General features: G+C 38.9%; 1 protein-coding gene across 4 annotated transcripts in view; it reads right to left on the bottom strand.

Annotated features, from left to right (window-relative positions):
• The window catches only part of LRP2 (LDL receptor related protein 2), a 199,709-nt gene that overhangs the window by 108,412 nt on the left and 69,756 nt on the right, over positions 1–21,541 (bottom strand). For all 4 annotated transcript variants that reach the window (XM_032637870.1, XM_032637872.1, XM_032637871.1 and 1 more), the window contains exons 12-16: positions 19,283–19,506; positions 17,189–17,395; positions 14,256–14,458; positions 12,279–12,419; positions 5,174–5,377 (exon numbers count right to left, since the gene is read on the bottom strand). In XM_032637870.1, the coding sequence (XP_032493761.1) occupies positions 5,174–5,377; positions 12,279–12,419; positions 14,256–14,458; positions 17,189–17,395; positions 19,283–19,506 (979 nt within the window). The remainder of the gene's footprint in view (positions 1–5,173; positions 5,378–12,278; positions 12,420–14,255; positions 14,459–17,188; positions 17,396–19,282; positions 19,507–21,541) is intronic.

The raw sequence follows: 21,541 nt of genomic DNA, 5'->3' as shown, positions 1-21,541 counted from the left end.
ACAGGATTCCACACGCTCCAAAGCGTGGCTGGAGGTTAATAAGTTAATGGTAGAGGCTGAAAGAAAGGAAGAAGTTTGGGTGATTACCAGATTTGGTGGTCAGGGGGAGAGGTGGTGCTCTTCCCCTAAGGCAGGGGTCTGGAGAAGTGGAATAATGGTAGACATTTAGACATATTGGTTTGGAGGTGGTTTGTGGGATATCCAGGTGAGACATACAAAAGGCAGTTGGCTCTGTGGGTCTAAACCCCAGAGAGAGAGTTTGGATGGAGATTTTCATCACCTCCTGTAAGAAGCCTTACCTGACCTTTCCCCTCATTCTCCAGGTGAGGAGGAAAAACATTCAGGAAATGGCCTATTATAAGTCTCCTCACACTGATCTATAACTTCTACATAGATGGTAACGAAAGATACGGAAGGCGCAAAATTATGCAGAAGAAAATGCAGAATAAGAAAAGAAGACCGGACTTCACTGGTGGCGCAGTGGTTAAGGATCTGCCTGCCAATGCAGGGGACACGGGTTCGAGCCCTGGTCCGGGAAGATCCCACATGCCACAGAGCAGCTAAGCCCGTGTGCCACAACTACTGAGTCTGCACTCTAGAGCCCACGAGCCACAACTACTGAAGCCCGCGTGCCTAGAGCCCGTGCTCCACAACAAAGACAAGCCACCACAATGAGAAGCACGTGCACCACAACGAAGAGTAGCCCCCACTCCCCGCAACTAGAGAAGGCCCGCGCGCAGCAACGAAGACCCAACGCAGCCAAAAATAAATACACAAATTAAAAAATAAAAATAAATTAAAAAAATAAAAAGAGGACCAATGTTGAACACTAGAGATCACAGTTGTGTATAGGACAGGCAAAGAAGAAAAGACGTGTAAGGAACACTAGAAAGAATGGTCAAGAAATAGAAGGAAATTCACGGAGTGTGTTGTCAAGGGGGAAAAAAGCATTTTAAAGAAGACGACTAAGGCGCCAAAGATAAGGATAAAGTTTATAACAAAGGGACTGGAGGTGACCAGGATAAGGGGTTTCAAGTGACATAGTGTGAAGAGGTGAGAAATGTGAAAGTAGGGCCAGGAAAGCGTAGACCAAACTTTTAAGGTGCTTGTTCATGAACTTGAGGAGAGAGGGCTGCAACTAGAGAGGAACGTGGAGTGAAGGGTGGGTTGAAGTTTTTTTAGTATGGGAGAGACTTGAGCATATCTGATGGGGAAAAGTCAGCAGAACAAGAGAAGTTGGAGAAAAGAAGGGATCATTGATGGAGCAAGTTCCCTGAGGGCTTCATTCAGCCCATCTTGACTTCAATTTGATTTCTGACAATTCAGTTTTTGCATATAAACTCATTGACACTTAACCTGCTCACTAGGAAAAACAGGGCAATGTACAAGAATACATCCCTCACGGGAGCACAAGCAGTTTAACCACTAACTATAAGAAACTTTTAAAAGGCAATTTGCTCATCATGTGGACTTGAAATTGATGTTAAAAAAACAAAACAAAACAAAACAAAAAAACCCATGATGAGAATTGCAGTTGCCAAAGCAGAAGGAAGCTGACCTGTGGAGGCATCTACAGGAGACTTAGCCTGTGTGTAGCTCAGCAGACCTAATTCTAGTCCTCAGGAAAGATGCATTCTGGTTCAAAATAACAGATTGACCACTGTGTTTAACTCCTCTTCCTTCCAAACTCCTTTTAATAATGACAGTGAAAGAACAGCAGATGAAAGATTTCCACAGAGTTTGGAAGAGAAAGAGACTTCTCCAACGTAACTCACTAAGCGAAAGGAGAGATGTGCCGGCAGGGGGGAGCGCCAACACCCACACACACAGAGCCACAGCGTGTCTGCACGCAGAAGCACCAGCTCTGAAAAAGGTAGGGGCGGGACGCTAAGGGGCCTAGTTAAAAGTTGGCATCGGAAGCGACTGGACCCAGAGGTTCCTCTCAGACCCTGAGCATGTATGACACTCCTCTCCGTCTACCTCCTCTAACAGACCAGAGATTTTCTTCTCTGGGGGACCTCAAGCACAGAGGCTGTGGGCTGAGGACACATTGCACAATGGAGGGCTGGGATCGGCACAGAACTGAGCACAGGAGGGTTATATATGTGAACACTGAACTGAATGGGCCTCAGCTCCCTGTCCTCCGTACTGCTCCCCAAACAGATACTAGCTTCCCCCTCTTACTCCTCTCACCCCAATAGGGAGAATGGAAGCAGCTACTAAGGAGAAACTGACTATCTCCAGAGAGGATTTTCTGATACTGTCATTTGGAAGCTTCCCAACAAAAAGGCTGCCTTATCACCAGCTGATGGGGCCCATTCATACCAACAGCCTTCTGATCAGCGTTTCATAGCTTTGCTCTTAATATCAAACAAGGCTCAGAGAAATTTGAAGAAAGCTTCCTTCATGAAGGAGAAAGTTGAAACAAACCAAAAGGAAAAAGGAACCCAAAGAAGATGGAAAGAGGAAAATTAATTTTTTAATGTAATTAATATCTTCATAGAATAAGAAAAGATTGAACTTTTGAAGCAAGAACAGGCTTTATTTTTAAAAAAGGAATAATCAGAGAGCAAGAAGGGGATCTTCAACATTGAAAATATAAGAGAAATTAAATATTCAATAGAAAGGCTAAAAGTAAAATGCCAAAAAGTCTCACAGAAAGTAGAACAAAATGATAGAGATGAAAACCAGGAAAGAAAAGATAAGAAAAAAATAGATGATTAATCTAACATTCTCGAATAGAAAAAGCAGAGGCAAGAAAATTCCCAAAATAGGAGAGAAATCTCAAGATGAATGGGATAACCAAAAGATTCTAAAAGTTTCCAGAAAGGAACAAAAACCTCCCCCCAAAAAAGGTCGTACACACTGAAATGCTACTCTGGATGGCATAGGACTCTCAACACTGGCTACTAGAAGAGAGTGCAACAATGTCTTCAAATTTCTGAGGTAAAATTACTTTCATCCTACACCTAGTCAAATGATCAAGTTGGAGGGCAAAGTAAAAACACCTTCAGACTCAAAATATGTACCACCAACTCATTCTTCTTAAGAAGCTACTATATATATAATGTGTTTCAGCAAAATAAGGAAATCAGTCTGGAAAGAGAAACAAGTGGCTTGCCAGAAACAGGAAAACCAGCACAGGAAAGTGGTCAAGGGAAATCGGAAGACAAGAGTTGTGTACCAGATCCAAATGAACAGCAGAGGGGGAGAAAAGTATAGATTGTTCACATTTGATAGATACACAGACAAGCATTTGATAGATCTGTCGGAGCACTGGGGGAAAATATAATAGCTACATAGAAAACTAAGCAAATGAAGATGGAGCAATTGTTAACTGCAGGGAAAAAAAAAATCAAAATTTGTTCAAGAAATGTCATCATGGAATACTACTTGACTTAGCAGCGAACAGAAATTACAATCTAGCCTTTTAGGGAGAACAGGGGGAGAGGGAAGTTGGTAGAGGGGAATGTAAGGGCTAAATCCCTATCTATAACAATGAAAATAAATGTCTAATATGCAAATCAAGAAGTAGTACTGCAACAGAGAAGAACAAACCTGACTCCATATTGAATCTATTCCTTTAGCTCTAACCTTTGTGCTCTGTTGCCTGTGCTTAGTCATGCTGGCTGTGCACCTTTTGTAAAGGAACGTTGCCTATGGCCTGAAATACACAGGAAAGCCCATTCTCAAGGCTCTGATCTTTAAAGGTGTAAGACTTTTCCATTCATATAGAGATAAAAAGTTGCAGAACAGAGAATAACATTTGTCTTGTTAGAGGTTTATAAGAACACAGTGACCAGATGTACATGGACAGCTGCAAGAACAAAGGATTCCAGCACCAAGAAGTTTGCAACAACCAACCACACCCTCTCCCCTCTTAGTATAAAAGAGGCCTGAATTCTAACTCGGGTAAGATGGTTCTTTGGGACGCTAATCCACCATCTTCTCAGTCTGCTGGCTTTCTGAATAAAGTCGCTATTCCCTGCCCCAACACCTCATCTCTAGATTTACTGGCCTGTCATGCAGTGAGCAGTACAAACTTGGACTCAATAACAGTATAAGCAAAATATTTAGAAACACGGAGACAAATAATAGAACAAACAGGTAAAAGAATGGTAAGGAATTACCTCTAGCGAGCAGGTCTGAGTTGGGGGCAGGGTGGGGCAGAGCAATAGAGTTTTTTCATTGAGAACAGCTACAATAACGGCTAACATTTACTGAATATTTACTATTTTCCAGGCATTATTCTAGGTGTTTTACATGTATTAGCCTAAAATTTTCTCAACAACTTTATGAGCTATGCAGTACCTCTATTATTATTATTATTATTATTATTATTATTATTATTATTATATTATTCCTACTTCACAGATTTAGGAAACTGAGGTACAAAGAAAGTAACTTCCCCAAGATTACATAACTAGGAAATGTGAGGAGCCAGGATTCAAAACTAGGCAGTTTAGCTCCTGAGCTGGCCCCTCTTAGTTGCTATGTTATACTGGCTACTGATTTGTTTTTCAAACTTCAGGTTTCGACCAATTAGTGGATTCTAAAATCAAAGTACTGGATCAGGCCAACATCCAATAAAGTACCCAACTGGTAAGGTATGACTGGCTATAATTTATCTTTCTGTGAGGATTATGAAGATTTTAACAGAATTCCAATCAACTGAAAACTGACAATAAATCCATATTTACATATAATTCATGTCTTTTAAAAATAAATATTATTATTCCAAGCCCAGCATTTATGTAGTGCAGCATTCCTATAGGGAGGTCATTCCATTGGCTCAGTCTGGCTGCTTGAATATAGGGAACAGCCTCTAGTTAATTAACCGATTAACAGCTTTCATACATTTGACATTGCTATTATGGAGTGTCCATAGGTTAATATTTGTCAATATTGATATTCTTAATTGTCCAATTACAACAATATTTGTTTTAAAATGCACTCTCATTTGTAACTTATTTTGAAAATAAAGGAAGTGTTCACTTAAACTTAATTCAAAAGAAAAGCAAGAGATTTCTTTTCCCAATCTAAAAGTATTTAGCAAGCTTAGTAAAAGACCCTACTTAAGAAGTGAATGCAAAGTTTTAGTGAAAAAATTATTAGTATTATTATTGAAGACAGACAAAATATGCAAAAAAAAACCCTTTAAACCCCTTCTCACCTGTGCCATCGATCTTTTGTTTACAAATCATGTCTTTTGTTGTATCTGAAAAAAAGATAGCCTTCTCCTGGGCATCAAAATCAATCCCAACAAAGACGGAAGCACCTCCTGTCACTGGAAGGATGACATCTGCCTGGTGAGAGAGGGTGAGCGGGATGCCACGAACAGCCACGTCAGATGAAAAGAACAGAAATCGCTCAGCAGCTGTAGAAAGAGGGACACACATAGTCAGCCACAGCATAGTTCTTGTGTTCTCCCAATTCCAGAGAAATTACTTACACACCCATAAAGTACATGTTATAATTCTGAAATAAACATTAAAAAATAAATCTGTAGAAAATGTAGTTGGAAATAATGGAAAGAAGGGAAGAAGAAAATACAGTGAAGGCAAAACAATCTTGAACTGAAGTATTACAATCTTACTTTTCCCTGAGAAATTTATCCTTAACATTTATTTATATAAAACATGGTGTCCCAGCAAGATCCTTTCTGACCCACCTCCTAGAGAAATGGAAATAAAAACAAAAACAAATGGGACCTAATGAAACTTAAAAGCTTTTGCACAGCAAAGGAAACCATAAACAAGACGAAAAGACAACCCTCAGAATAGGAAAAGATATTTGCAAATGAATCAACTGACAAAGGATTAATATCCAAAATATACAAGCAGCTCATGCAGCTAACTATCAAAAAAACAAACAACCCAACCAAAAATGGGCAGAAGACCTAAATAGACATTTCTCCAAAGAAGATATACAGATTGCCAACAAACACATGAAAGGATGCTCAACATCACTAATCATTAGAGAAATGCAACTCAAAACTACAATGAGGTATCACCTCACACCAGTCAGAATGGCCATCATCAAAAAATCTACAAACAATAAATGCTGGAGAGCGTGTGGAGAAAAGGGAACCCTCTAGCACTGTTGGTGGGAATGTAAATTGATACAGCCACTATGGAGAACAGGATGGAGGTTCCTTAAAAAACTAAAAACAGACCTACCATATGACCCAGCAATCCCACTACTGGGCATATACCCTGAGAAAACCATAATTCAGAAAGAGTCATGTAGCAAAATGTTCATTGCAGCACTATTTACAATAGCCAGGACATGGAAGCAACCTAAGAGTCCATCAACAGATGAATGGATAAAGCAGATGTGGCACATATATACAATGGAATATTACTCGGCCATAAAAAGAAACAAAATTGAGTTATTTGTAGTGAGGTGGATGGACCTAGAATCTGTCATACAGAGTGAAGTAAGTCAGAAAGAGAAAAACAAATACCGTATGCTAAAAAATGGTTCTGAAGAACCTAGGGGCAGGACAGGAATAAAGATGTAGACATAGAGAATGGACTTAAGGACACGGGGAGGGGGAAGGGTAAGCTGGAATGAAGTGAAAGAGTGTCATTGACATATATACACTACCTAACGTAAAATAGATAGCTAGTGGGAAGCAGCCACATAGCACAGGGAGATCAGCTCGGTGCTTTGTGACCACCTAGAGGGGTGGGATAGGGAGGGTGGGAGGGAGACGCAAGAGGGAAGGGATATGGGGATATATATATACGTATAGCTGATTCACTTTGTTATACAACAGCAACTAACACAACAATGTAAAGTAATTATACTCCAATAAAGATGTTAAAAAAAAAAACATGGTGTCCATATGCTTAATTTCTAAATTGGTATTAACTGCATAATAATCCCCTCAAAATTCTCCAGTTACATTAACTTTTGTATAGAGATCTATATCAAAAATCCTATTGCAGTTTGGGGGATATTAAGACCAGCAAAAAAGAAGCTTGACAGCCACCAGGTAGGTTCTTTAGAAAGAAATAAAGGAAGGAAAGAAGAAGGGGAGTGGAGGAATGGAGGAAACAGGAAGAAGGAATGATGTGTAAGATCAAAGAAGGAGACAGTGACAGTGTCCCAGGAAATCAAAAAGAAACATATGGTTTTTTAAACGAGGGTGATTTTTATCTGAATCTAGGGTTACCTACAAAGTGAACAAATTTGTTTAAGTTAAAATAAGAGAATTTACATACTAAGCCAGAAAGAAGCAGCACCATCTAGGAAGTAAGAATTTGCCACAGGCATTAAAAAGGAGAGTTGTCAAAGGGAACATAAGAGAAACAAATATTGTAGGAGTGCATTTCATCATCAGCTGAAGCCAAGGCAGTAGCCTATTTTAATTGTGAGTAGATGTGCAGGTGACCAAAGAGGAGGACAGGAAGCATTTAGGGTAAGAATGAAACCCAGAGCATAGAGGCAGAAATAAAGAGAAAATCTGAATTGAGGAGTAAACACTAGATGAAGAAATGAGCCACCCAACACTTAGGAGTTTAGTTTGGAATACAGCAGTAAAGCCAGGTGGGATCAAGATGTGATTACTTGACTTAGGCAAAATTGGTGAACTAAGAGAGGTCAATAAAAGTGATGGAAAGTGCTCCCCATTAGAGTTAAGACTAACATCTACATGGTAGAGAAAAGAACTCAAAATTAAATCCTACAGAATTTCAAGAGCATAGTTTGAAAAAGAGACAGAGCTGGTTCTTTGAACAGATAAACAAAATTGATAAAGCATTAGCCAGACTCATCAAGAAAAAAAGGGAGAAGACTCAAATTAATAGAATAAGAAATGAAAAAGGAGAAGTAACAACTGACACTACAGAGATACAAAGGATCATGAGACATTACTACAAGCAACTATATGCCAATAAAATGGACAACCTGAAAGAAATAGACAAGTACTTAGAAAGGTATAACCTTCCAAGACTGAACCAGGAAGAAATAGAAAATATGAACAGACCAATCACAAGCACTGAAATTGAGACTGTGATTTAAAATCTTCCAACAAACAAAGCCCAGGACCCGATGGCTTCACAGGCGAATTCTATCAAATATTTAGAGAAGAGCTAACACCTATCCTTCTCAAACTCTTCCAAAATATAGCAGAGGGAGGAACACTCCCAAACTCATTTTACGAGGCCACCATCACCCTGATACCAACACCAGACAAAGATGTCACAAAGAAAGAAAACTACAGGCCAATATCACTGATGAACATAGATGCAAAGATCCTCAACAAAATACTAGCAAACAGAATCCAACAGCACATTAAAAGGATCATACACCATGATCAAGTGGGGTTTATCCCAGGAATGTAAGGATTCTTCAATATATGCAAATCAATCAATGTGATACACCATATTAACAAACTGAAGAATAAAAACCATATGATCATCTCAATAGATGCAGAAAAAACTTTTGACAAAATTCAACACCCATTTATGATTAAAACCCTGCAGAAAGCAGGCATAGAGGGAACTTACCTCAACATAATAAAGGCCACATATGACAAACCCACAGCCAACATCCTCCTCAATGATGAAAAACTGAAACCATTTCCTCTAAGATCAGGAACAAGACAAGGTTGTCCACTCTCATCACTATTATTCAACATAGTTTTGGAAGTTTTAGCCACAGCAATCAGAGAAGAAAAAGAAATAAAAGGAATCCAAATCAGAAAAGAAGAATTAAAGCTGTCACTGTTTGCAGATGACATGATACTATACCTAGAGAATCCTAAAGATGCTACCAGAAAACTACTAGAGCTAATCAATGAATTTCGTAAAGTAGCAGGATACAAAATTAATGCACAGAAATCTCTTGCATTCCTATACACTAATGATGAAAAATCTGAAAATGAAATTAAGGAAACACTCCCATTTACCATTGCAACTAAAAGAATAAAATAAACCTACGTAAGGAGACAAAAGACCTGTATGCAGAAAACTATCAGACATTGATGAAAGAAATTAAAGATGATACAAATAGACGGAGAGATATACATGTTCTTGGATTGGAAGAATCAACATTGTGAAAATGACTCTGCTACCGAAAGCAATCTACAGATTCAATGCAATCCCTATCAAACTACCACTGGCATTTTTCACAGAACTAGAACAAAAAATTTTACAATTTGTATGAAACACAAAAGACCCTGAATAGCCAAATCAATCTAGAGAACAAAAAACGGAGCTGGAGGAATCAGGCTCCCTGACTTCAGACTATACTACAATGGTACAGTAATCAAGACAGTATGGGGCTTTCCTGGTGGCGCAGTGGTTAAGAATCTGCCTGCCAGTGCCAGAGACACGGGTTCGAGCCCTGGTCTGGGAAGATCCCACATGCCGTGGAGCAACTAAGCCCGTTCACCACAACTACTGAGCCTGTGCTCTAGAGTCCGTGAGCCACAACTACTGAGCCTGTGTGCCACAACTACTGAAGGCCGTGCGGCTAGAGCCTGTGATCTGCAACAAGAGAAGCCACCACAATGAGAAACCTGTGCACCACAATGAAGAGTAGTCCCTGCTCGCTGCATCCAGAGAAAAGCCCGCGTGCAGCAATGAAGACACAACACAGCCAAAAATAAAAAATAAATTAACTAATTTAAAAAGAGACGGTATGGTACTAGCACAGAAACAGAAATATAGATCAGTGCAACAGGATAGAAAGCCCAGAGATAAACCCATGCACATATGGTCACCTTATCTTTGATAAAGGAGGCAAGAATATACAGTGGAGAAAAGACAGCCTCTTCAATAAGTGGTGCTGGGAAAACTGGACAGCTACATGTAAAAGAATGAAATTAGAGCACTCCCTAACACCATACACAAAAATAAACTCAAAATGGATTAAAGACCTAAATGTAAGGCCAGACACTCTAAAACTCTTAGAGGAAAACATAGGCAGGACACTCTATGACATAAATCACTGCAAGATCCTTTTTGACCCACTTCCTAGAGAAATGGAAATAAAAACAAAAATAAACAAATGGGACCTAATGAAACTTCAAAGCTTTTGCACAGCAAAGGAAACCATAAACAAGACCAAAAGACAACCCTCACAATGGGAGAAAATATTTGCAAATGAAGCAACTGACAAAGGATTATCTCCAAATTTATAAGCAGCTCATGCAGCTCAATATCAAAAAAACAAACAACCCAATCCAAAAATGGACAGAAGACCTAAATAAACATTTCCCCAAAGAAGATATACAGGTTGCCAATAAACACATGAAAGAATGCTCAATGTCATTAATCATTAGAGAAATGCAAATCAAAACTACAGTGAGATATCATCTCACACCAGTCAGAATGGCCACCATCAAAAAATATAGAAACAATAAATGCTGGAGAGGGTGTGGAGGAAAGGGAACCCTATTGCATTGTTGGTGGGAATTTAAATTGATACAGCCACTATGGAGAACAGTATGGAGGTTCCTTAAGCAACTAAAAATAGAACTATCATACGACCCAGCAATCCCACTACTGGGCATATACCCTAAGAAAACCATAATTCAGAAAGAGTCATGTACCACAATGTTCATTGCAGCTCTATTTACAATAGCCAGGACATGGAAGCAATCTAAGTGTCCATCGATAGATGAATGGATAAAGAAGATGTGGCACATATATACAATGGAATATTACTCAGCCATAAAAAGAAACTAAATTGAGTTATTTGTAGTGAGGTTGATGGACCTAGAGTCTGTCATACAGAGTGATGTAAGTCAGAAAGAGAAAAACAAATACCGTATGCTAACACATATATATGGAATCTAAGAAAAAAATAAAAATAAAAGGTCATGAAAAACCTAGGGATAAGACGGGAATAAAGACACAGACCTACTAGAGCATGGACTTGAGGATATGGGGAGGGGGAAGGGTAAACTGTGACAAAGTGAGAGAGTGGCATGGACATATATACACTACCAAACGTAAAATAGATAGCTAGTGGGAAGTAGCCACATAGCACAGGGAGATCAGCTAGGTGGTTTGTGACCACCTGGAGGGGTGGGATAGGGAGGGTGGGAGGGAGGGAGATGCAAGAGGGAAGAGATATGGGAACATATGTATATGTATAACTGATTCACTTTGTTATAAAGCAGAAACTAACACACCATTGTAAAGCAATTATACTCCAATAAAGATATTTAAAAAATTAAATAAATAAATGCTGGAGAGGGTGTGGAGAAAAGGTCATCCTCCTGCACTGTTTGTGGGAATGTAAATTGATACAGCCACTATGGAGAACAGTATGGAGGTTCCTTAAGAAACTAAAAAGAGAACTATCATACGACCCAGCAATCCCACTACTGGGCATATACCCTGAGAAAACCATAATTCAAAAAGAGTCATGTACCACAATGTTCATTGCAGCTCTATTTACAATAGCCAGGACATGGAAGCAACCTAAGTGTCCATCGATAGATGAATGGATAAAGAAGATGTGGCACATATATACAATGGAATACTACTCAGCCATAAAAAGAAACGAAATTCAGTTATTCGTACTGAGGTGGATGGACCTAGAATCTGTCATACAGAGTGAAGTAAGTCAGAAAGAGAAAAACAAATACCGTATGCTAACACATATATATGGAATCTAAAAAATATATATATAACGGTCATGAAGAACCTAGGGGCAGGACGGGAATAAAGACGCAGACCTACTAGAGAATGGACTTGGGGATACAGGGAGGGGGAAGGGTAAGCTGTGACAAAGTGAGAGAGTGGCATGGACATATATACACTACCAAATGTAAAAGAGATAGCTAGCGGGAAGCAGCCACATAGCACAGGGAGATCAGCTCGGTGCTTTTTGACCACCTAGAGGGGTGGGATAGGGAGGGTGGGAGGGAGGGAGACGCCAGAGGGAGGAGATATGGGGATATATGTATATGTATAGCTGATTTACTTTGTTATAAAGCAGAAACCAACACATCATTGTAAAGCAGTTATACTCCAATAAAGATGTTAAAAAAAATTAAAAAGAGACAGAGATTTCAGGAAGGAAATAAAGGGAAAGGGGAGCCCAAGGAAACCCTAGATGTGTCCCAAAGGACAGAAATTTACATCTTCAAACACAGCTCTTTGTACAAAGGGAAAGGTGCCTACCAAGGAAGATGCCCGTGGGCTACCAAAAGCTTATTTCCTGTGAAGAAGTGCTACAGGGAGCTGGCCCAGTCCAAGAGCAGCACATACCCCTGTGCTAACCGTCAGAAAGACAGTCCAAAAGTGATTTCTTACCAACGCAGTGGTAGTCATCCATATCCGGAATGTAGCCGAGCCTGCACTTGCAACGGTAGCCCAAACCACCATTAAATGTTCTGTGGCTGAGGACACAGATGTGTTGACAGCCCCCATTGTTATCTGCACATGGATTGCTAGCTGGAGGGGAAAATGCACATGGTTAAATCTCAATTAGAAATGCATATTTATCCAAGACATGCGAAGCCATTTTGAGACCTGTGGGTGAAATGGGTTTGAAACTCCTTGGAGAAATCATTACTGGTTGCTACTGAATACATCCACATTTAGCTGCTCCCAATGTCATCGTTGCTCTCGAATCTACTCTTAAACTGATGGTCGCAAAAAAAAAAAAAGACAAGATTCCTGCAACTGGATAACCTTGGGGGATCTTTCCCCCCTATAACTGTAACAGACTCTGTCTGCTAGCCTCAGTGACTAAAATATAACTGCCCCCCAAATAACCTTAGTATTATTTTTTACCATTCAAAAAATAGAGTAAATAACTATAACTCACTGGATGCTTATTTTGTAGGACAACTTAACAATCAATGCCTCTAAGAGGTAAATATTATCGCAATTTTACAGAAAAGGAAACCAAAGTTCCAAAAGGTGAGACAACTTGCTCAAGATTATTCAGTGGTTAAATAGCTAAACCAGAATTCAAATCCAGATCTCATTCCCAAACCCTACATGTCTGAAACACAAACCAGTTTATACTTCCAAAAACCACTCTCAAAGCAGTGACATCAGGAAGTTCACTGTACACAAGGCTGTCAGAGCTAAAAATGTCTGCTTTTGAAATTGTCTTCTTAGCCTTTGAGTTATTCTTTAAAATAGTCTCTTCACCTTCTCGGGTAGATTAATTTTGAGAAACACAGGCAGGTATAATTCTGAAGCAAATAATAGAAATAATTTAGATAATAAAACTGGGTAATATTTTTGGTCAAGGGCAGATGTGAATTTAGTAGCTCATGAACTGATTATTCCATATAGGTATTTTCTAATACAGTATATACTTTCAGGTACAGTATATATTTTCCAATGACGTATTTGTTCCCTAGGATGACGGCATTGAAGGGTAGTCATCTGAATCTATCAGTTTAGTGGTTGGTTGGTTTGAGTTTTTTTAATCAACCTAATTACTTTATAGTCACTCTCCATCCTAGCCAGACTTATCACTTAGCATTACAGTTTTAAAGTGAAATCTGTCTTTCTCTGAATTACTGTTCACTGATATTAAGCTTTCTTCCGATGTAGTCTAGTTTATTGTGTTTCTTTTCTTTGATGCATGAGCAAATACAGAAGAGAGCGGTACACACAGTCTAAACAGTCATGTCAATTTAAAACCTTGAAACAAACAAAACTTACTGTAAAATAACGTAAGTAACATAAGTACTATAAAATAACATTCAGTGTCTGAATCAAAATATTTCTTTTCTTTGATAAGTGACCAGCCTGAGAGATAACCAAACCCAGCTGACCTATGACAGACCCAATGCAAACCAAATAACAGGTGTCATAAATATACAACAGAGAAGAAGGGAAAAAGTAGCTCTGACACTACCTAAAATGACCACTTAGCATGTCATTTTCTTCTTCTGGGCCTCAGTTTCCTCGACTGCAATATTAGAGGGTTGAATTGGGAGATTCCTCCCGTAGAATAAGGATGGGTATTTTAGTTTGGTTTGTTTGCTGCTCTTTCTCCAGCCTGTAGACAGGATCTGGTATAATGCAGGTGCCAATAAATATCTGTTAAATACACCTCTAAGTTCTTTGTAGATTGGGCATTTTAACTCTGAAATACATCAAGTTCTCCAGAATGCCAACGATCTGCAAAGCCAATTTCAGAGGGTTGAACTCTCTAGATAACCCATCATATATCTCAGAATGCCACCCAAATCTCATGAGAACCTTGAGAAAACCTTTCTACCAAGGCCAGTACCAAGCATGGTTTTCCACTGCTGAGGGGCCTACCATAGGGCTGCCTGAGGGCATGGTAAACAGTCACTCCAAAAGGCCTCAGGGAAGACCGGTAGTACAGTTGTGGGTCAGTCTCCGTGAACTTGTTTGCCTTCATTACAGCCATCTTTGTCCAATCGGTAAAGAACACATGATCTTCAAACAAGCTTATTGCAAAGGGATGAGGAATGTTTGAGCCTCCATGAATTACTGTCTTCCTGTTACAAAAGATATATACCATACAATTTTGATTAAAGGTGGAATTAGTTCCAAAAACACAAAAGGTGGAATTAGTTCACGTAAAGGCTTAAAAAGCTAAAAACTTTCTTGCTACAAATATAGAATATATAGTCAAGATACATTTTAAGATGCAGGTGTATTTCTGTCTATAACATTTTAAGATGCAGGTGTTATTTCTGTCTATACTCGCTAGAAGGATTTTCCTATTGTCTCTTCGAAAAGAGCCTTGGCACTTAAATCCCAGTCTCCATCTTCGCTTGTTCTAGATCTTTTGAAAAATTACTGTTTTCCCACCTGCTCTTCATTCTTTTAAGGTTGCTCCACATATAAAAGGTCTAAGATGTGAAATATCATTTTGAAATTTGTAGGGGAAAGAGTGTAACAAGGGACCGGAAGTCTGGTAGACAACTTCAACACTTACTCCACGCTGTACCACTGACCATTTCTCAGCAATTAGGGAGCAAGACAGTGAGCTGGAGAATTCAACCCACAGCAAACACACAGACTCATTCCTGATGTCACTCCAGGGAGGGGAAAAAGCAGGGCTACCACTGGTATGCCTCTGTCTGACGAAACCGTCAGCTGAGCATATTTGTAGTGGAGGCAGAGTGCCCAGAGCCACTAAAATGGAAGACAACACAGGTAAGAGGTGCTAGGCAAGGGGAAGAAATCAATACTGCTGCCATGACTGCATCTACAGAAACAGTAATTCACTGAGGCCACATAAGTAAAGTGAGGTAGAGGACGGTACGTGAACAAACCTCTTTTCTTTTGGCATAGGAGAAAGACCTCAAAGAAAAATCACAGCAGCCCTGAAAAACTAAAGAGCACAATAGAGCTTTAAGAAAAGACTTGAAGATACTAACCCTGGGAATCACACTGCACGCGAAAAAAACAAAGAAACCCAAGATGGCAAGTGAGTGCAAACTTTGAAACACTCAATAGTGACATGGTACATTAAAATGAATGTTTTTTTCTTTCATTTAGCAAATTCCAGAAGTCTAGAAGACTTCCCTGGTGGCACAGTGGTTAAGAATCCGCCTGCCAATGCAGGGGACACGGGTTTGATCCCTGGTGCAGGAAGATCATGCCACGGAGCAACTGAGCCCATGTGCCACAACTGCTGAGCCTGTGTGCCACGACTACTGAAGCCCGCAAGCCTAGAGCCCGTGCTCTGCAACAAGAGAAGCCACCGCAATGAGAAGCCCACAAACCACAACAAAGAAGTAGCCCCCGCTCGCCACAACTAGAGAAAGCCCGCACACAGCAATGAAGACACAAAGCAGCCAAAAAATAATAATAATGAATTCCATAAATCTAAATGCCACCTGCTGGTAAAGCAAGAGGCAATGACTTTATGATTTTAGCTGTACTCGTGAGTTCTAGTATCTCCTCCATGTTTCTCCACAGCCAGCAAACCATTCGAATCTTTCTGAAATTCCATTGATTTTTATGTTTTACCTTAACCATAGCATAAAAATATTTAGACTATAAAATTAATGCCAAAACAACCGTGAAAGTGAAAAAAAATTAGGCAATTTCTCAATTGTTTTTATATGACTTATATGATTATTTTTTCATTAAATTAATTCCTATCCTCACTATGGGAACCAGTTTCAGTGACAATACGTCATAGCCTTAATACCCAATCACTTCATTTAACCAAGCAGAGATTGTTCTAAGAATATAAAATCCAGTGGCAAACTGTGATACCATCCTTACAAAATAGAGATAAAGGAGAAACCAAAACTAGAATATTCTTTTCATTGAGAAAACAATAAAATCACATCATTTGGAAAAATCCAATTGACTAGAGTAATTTTTCTTGGCCAAAATTTAAAGACCATGTTTTAACCAGTTTTTGAAAATACCAAGAGGATCTATAATAGGTAACAATTTAATTAATTTATAGTGAGCTCTAATCCAACTTAGATGAAGGAAAAAGATATGCCATACTCTGCGTTCAAATATTGTTTAAATGTCTTTGAAGTATATCAGGTAAAGTCAGAATTTCTCATTAAGATTTGAAATATATATAAGAGCAGTATAAAACCCAATTAATTCCCACCAGATAATGTTAAAAAATAATAATAAAACTTATTTACTGGAGGGAAGATAGAAAGCTAAAAGATAAAGTGATCTTTGGAAACAAACCATAAGGGACCCAAACAAATAAATGGACTCGGAAGTAAATGAAAATAATGTGCTTCATCTGGGAGTGAGAGAGGGCTTGGAGAAGAGAAATCAAAGAACAAATGTTGTAGGTAATATTTAATGAGTGTTAATATGGAACACAAGCTAAAACTCAGAGCAGGTCACAACGTGCAATGTCAACACAAAGGTCATTCAAGTTATGTCAACCAACAAAGCAATCTTTTTTTTTTTTTTTAAATGAAATCTGCTTTATTTATTTATTTATTTGCGGGCCTCTCACTGTTGTGGCCTCTCCCGTTGCGGAGCACAGGCTCCAGACGCGCAGGCTCAGCGGCCATGGCTCACGGGCCCAGCCGATCCGCGGCATGTGGGATCTTCCCGGACCGGGGCACGAACCCGTGTCCCCTGCATTGGCAGGCGGACTCCCAACCACTGCGCCACTAGGGAAGCCCCCAACAAAGCAATCTTTTAATCCTAGTCCTTCAGTTTCTCTCTCCATAAATTTTATGTATTTCCCCAAAACTTATAAAGATATAAAAAAAAATACTTCTTACCTTTGAATTCCATCATAAGTTACAGTCTCAATGTAATCAAACCGGGAGTCAACCCAGTAAACACGCTTTGATACCAAATCCAGGGTTATCCCAGCAGGCCATCCCAGCTTTCTTGTCACCAAGTCTTTACGGTTGGAGCCATCCATGAAAGCCCTTTCTATCTTAGGGGTCCCAGAAAAGCTCTGCCAGTCTGAGAAAAATAAATAACTACAAAAGAAAACCAAAAGATGAAAGAATCAGTTATTTTACAAGTTTACCTAGAAAATATTTTTTGAGATTGTATGTTTGGATCAATGGAAATTTCCTCTAGCTGATTAGAGAACCATGGGGGTTTAAAACAATAGAGAAATTTTGAAGTATTAAAAATCAGAAACTGTGAGGGCCAATCAGGAGAGTCAACAACTCCAAATAGCAACTATTAAAATGCACTAACTGGCAGGCAAAAAAAAAAAAAAAAGCGTATCTACCTTCTTAACTTCTTAATATTCTGCCCTGATCCCCGGCTCCATCCTTCACTTCTCTTTTTTACAGCCAGCAAAAAGGCTGTAAAAAAGAAAAAACTATCAAGCCATTTCCCTCCTTAATTCCTCATTCTAAGGCATAGTCTAGAGAACATATACATCATTTTCAAGGAAGGACAGCTGAAATCATGAAATAGAAATGAATAATCACCATTCACCAACACTTAAGTAGCCTCAAGTTCATCCAAGGCTCCTAAGACCCAACTGTGAAAATCTAGGAGAAAGCTAGTCTCCCATAACTCGTCTCAAATGTGAAGATCAGGAAAATTTTAATTTACACCTGGAGAAAAGTAAGCATTATCACTCTTGCTGGACTGATTCACAGTTGAACAACTTGTGATGAGGTGTTAACACTGACATCTCAACCCCAGTCTCTAACAAGAAATCACTAAAAGGGATAGATCTGATAGGGGATAGAGTAGGGTAATCAAATAGTTAGCTTAGAAACCACATTAGGGGATTGCAGATAGAGAGGGAACTTTAGGGGGCTTTGGGAGACCACAATAAGTTAATGATCACTCAAGAAAGTAATGGAAAAATCCTGAAACAATGTGGACTTGCTTGACTCATAAAGCAGAGCCAGTCGCTTAGCATCAAAGCCAGGCTGGCTTGCTTAACAACAAAACCAAGTCAACTTGCTTACCAACAAAACCATGCAACAGAAGCATGAGACATGCCCCCAAACAATAAAACAACAGTGGAAAATAAGGTCTGCAATCTGCCCAGTGATGTCAACAAGTTAATGACCCCTAGGACATTCTCTTTGCACACACGCAAAAACAATAACTTATGGAATGGTGATATTTCAAAGTGAAAGACCCTCATTGTACTGAGACCTGAAATAATTTCTCCATAGTGCCATGACAGTCCCGGAGACACCATGTAGGTTCAAAAACTCCCCCACCCAACGTATAGGAGGAGTTAATGATGGAAGACTCAAAGAATGAAAAAGAAGGTGGTCTTCTCCCCCTCCCCTCTCTTCCTTTGATTATAAAAATGTAACCCGCTAAGTGCTCGGGGCAACACAACACTCGCCTGGCCGCTTGTAAGCCTCACAAGCATCCTATTCTAATAAATCACTTCTTATCTATCACTTTGCCTCTCGCTGAATTCTCTCTGCACTGAGACATAAAGAATATTCAGAGCCCCTCGCAACGCCACCTAGTGGTTTCAGATCTATCCCCTCTTTAAAACAACTTTACAACTTACGTTAGAGTGATCATGTTAATAATGGTTTAGTTGTGACAATACTATTAAAGTCAGAAAACAGAATCCAATTTCTCAGCCAGGAGAATGTGGCAAACACTAAGAATAAAATTCATACCCCCAAAATATCACATATTTTTAGGACACCAGTAGGTGTGTTTGGACTGCATATCCTCAAATTGGATTATATTTAGCCAACTCCTTTAAAGCTTCTATGAAAAGAGATATGAAATAAACATGGATTCTAGAGTACAGAACCTAAAAGAAGTCAGGATTAACCTTCAGTTCTGCCAATGGATGTTTTGTGTACAGGGGGAGAAATAAAACTCCAAAAATGCTGGAATCAGTATGTTTTCACATAACTTACCCAACAGTTGGGTCCACGGCAATTCCTCTAGGATGTCCCAAATGTTCACTTATAATGGTAATCCGTTGGCTTCCATCCAAATTTACCATATCTATGCAGTTGACATTGGTCTCTACAACATAAAGTTTATTATTTACCCAGTCCACAGCCAGATTCTCTGGGTCTTCAACAGAAACATTGAGAACTTCTTGGATATCTAAACCATTAATGTCAACTGAAAAAACCTGAAAGAGAAACCAGAATTATTACACTTCTTAAGCATAATTCACTGGGAGCAGTTTTCCTATACTTCATTCCAGGGACCTATCTTTGTTGCACAAATCAGTCATTTGGATTTTTAAAAAAAAGAATTCATATATGGCCTTTCTTATGTTGAGGTAGTTTCCCTCTATGCCCATTTTCTGGAGAGTTTTTATCATAAATGGGTGTTGAATTTTGTCAAAAGCTTTCTCTGCATCTGTTGAGGTGATCATATGGTTTTTCTTCTTCAATTTGTTAATATGGTGTATCACATGGATTGATTTGCGTATATCGAAGAATCCTTGCATTCCTGGAATAAACCCCACTTGATCACGGTGTACAAACCTTTTAATGTGCTGTTGGATTCTGGTTGCTAGTATTTTGTTCAGGATTTTTGCATCTATGTTCATCAGTGATATTGGTCTATAATTTTCTTTTTTTGTGATGTCTTTTTCTGGTTTTGGTATCAGGGTGATCATGGCTTCATAGAATGAATTTGGAAGTGTTTCTCCCTCTGCAATTTTTTGGAAGAGTTTGAGATGGATCAGTGTTAGCTCTTCTCTAAATGTTTGATAGAATTCGCCTGTGAAGCCATGTGGTCCTGGACTTTTGTTTGTTGGAAGATTTTTAATTATGGTTTCAATTTCATTACCTGTGATAGGTCTGCTTATTTATTTTCTAATTCTTCCTGGCTCAGTCTTGGAAAATTGTACCTTTCCAAGAATTTGTCCATCTCTCCATGGTTGTCCATTTTATTGGCATATAGTTGTTTGTAGTAGTATCTTACAATCTTTTGTATTTCTGTGGTGTCAGTTGTGATTTCTCCTTTTTCATTTCTAATTTTATTGATGTGCGTCCTCTCCCTTTCTTCCTTGATGAGTCTGGCTAAGGGTTTATCGATTTTGTTTATCTTCTCAAAGAACCAGCTTTTAGTTTTATTGATCTTTGCTATTGTTTTCTTCATTTCTATTTATTTCTGCTCTGATCTTTGTGATTTCTTTCCTTCTACTGACTTTGGGTTTTGTTTGTTCTTCTTTCTCTAGTTGTTTTAAGTGTAGGGTCAGATTGTTTATTTGAGATTTTTCTTGTTTCTTGAGGTGAGATTAAATTGCTGTAAGCTTCCTCCTTAGAACTGCTTTTGCTGCGTCCCATAGGTTTCGGGTCGTCGTGTTTTCATTGTCATCTGTTTCTATTTATTTGTTTATTTCTTCTTTGATTTCTTCAGTGATCTCTTGGTTATTTAGTAGCACACTGTTTAGCCTCCATGTGTTTGTGTTTTTTACAGTTTTTTTCCTGTAACTGATTTCCAATCTCATAGCGTTGTGGTCAGAGAAGATGCTTGATACAATTTCAATTTTCTTAAATTTTCCGAGGCTTGATTTGTGACCCAAGATGTAATCTATCCTGGAGAATGTTCTGTGTGCACTTGAGAAGAAAGTGTATTCTTCCACTTTTGGGTGGAATGTTCTAAAAATATCAGTTAAGTCTATCTGGTCTATTGTGTCATTTAAAGCTCGTGTTTCCTTATTTATTTTCTGTTTGGATGATCTGTCCATTGGTGTAAGTGGGGTGTTAAAGTCCCCTACTATTATTGTGTTACTGTCAATTTTCCCTTTCATAGTTGTTAGCATTTGCCTTATGTATTGAGGTGTTCCTATGTTGGGTGCATAAACATTTATAATTGTTATATCTTCTTCTTGGATTGATCCCTTGATCATTATGTAGTGTCCCTCCTTATCTCTTGTAACAGTCTTTATTTTAAAGTCTATTTTATCTGATACAAATATTGCTACTCCAGCTTTCTTTTGATTTCCATTTTCATGGAATATCTTTTTCCATCCCTTCATTTTCAGTCTGTATGTGTCCCTAGGTCTGAAGTCGGTCTGTTGTAGACAGCATACATATGGGTCTTGTTTTTGTGTCCATTCAGCCAGTCTGTGGAGCTCAATATCAATAAAACAAACAATCCAATTTAAAAATGGGTGGAAGAGGGCTTCCCTGGTGGCGCAGTGGTTGAGA

This window comes from Phocoena sinus, chromosome 7 (assembly GCF_008692025.1).
Source record: "Phocoena sinus isolate mPhoSin1 chromosome 7, mPhoSin1.pri, whole genome shotgun sequence".
Lineage (NCBI taxonomy): Eukaryota > Metazoa > Chordata > Mammalia > Artiodactyla > Phocoenidae > Phocoena > Phocoena sinus.
This window is presented reverse-complemented; position numbering and strand designations above follow the sequence as displayed.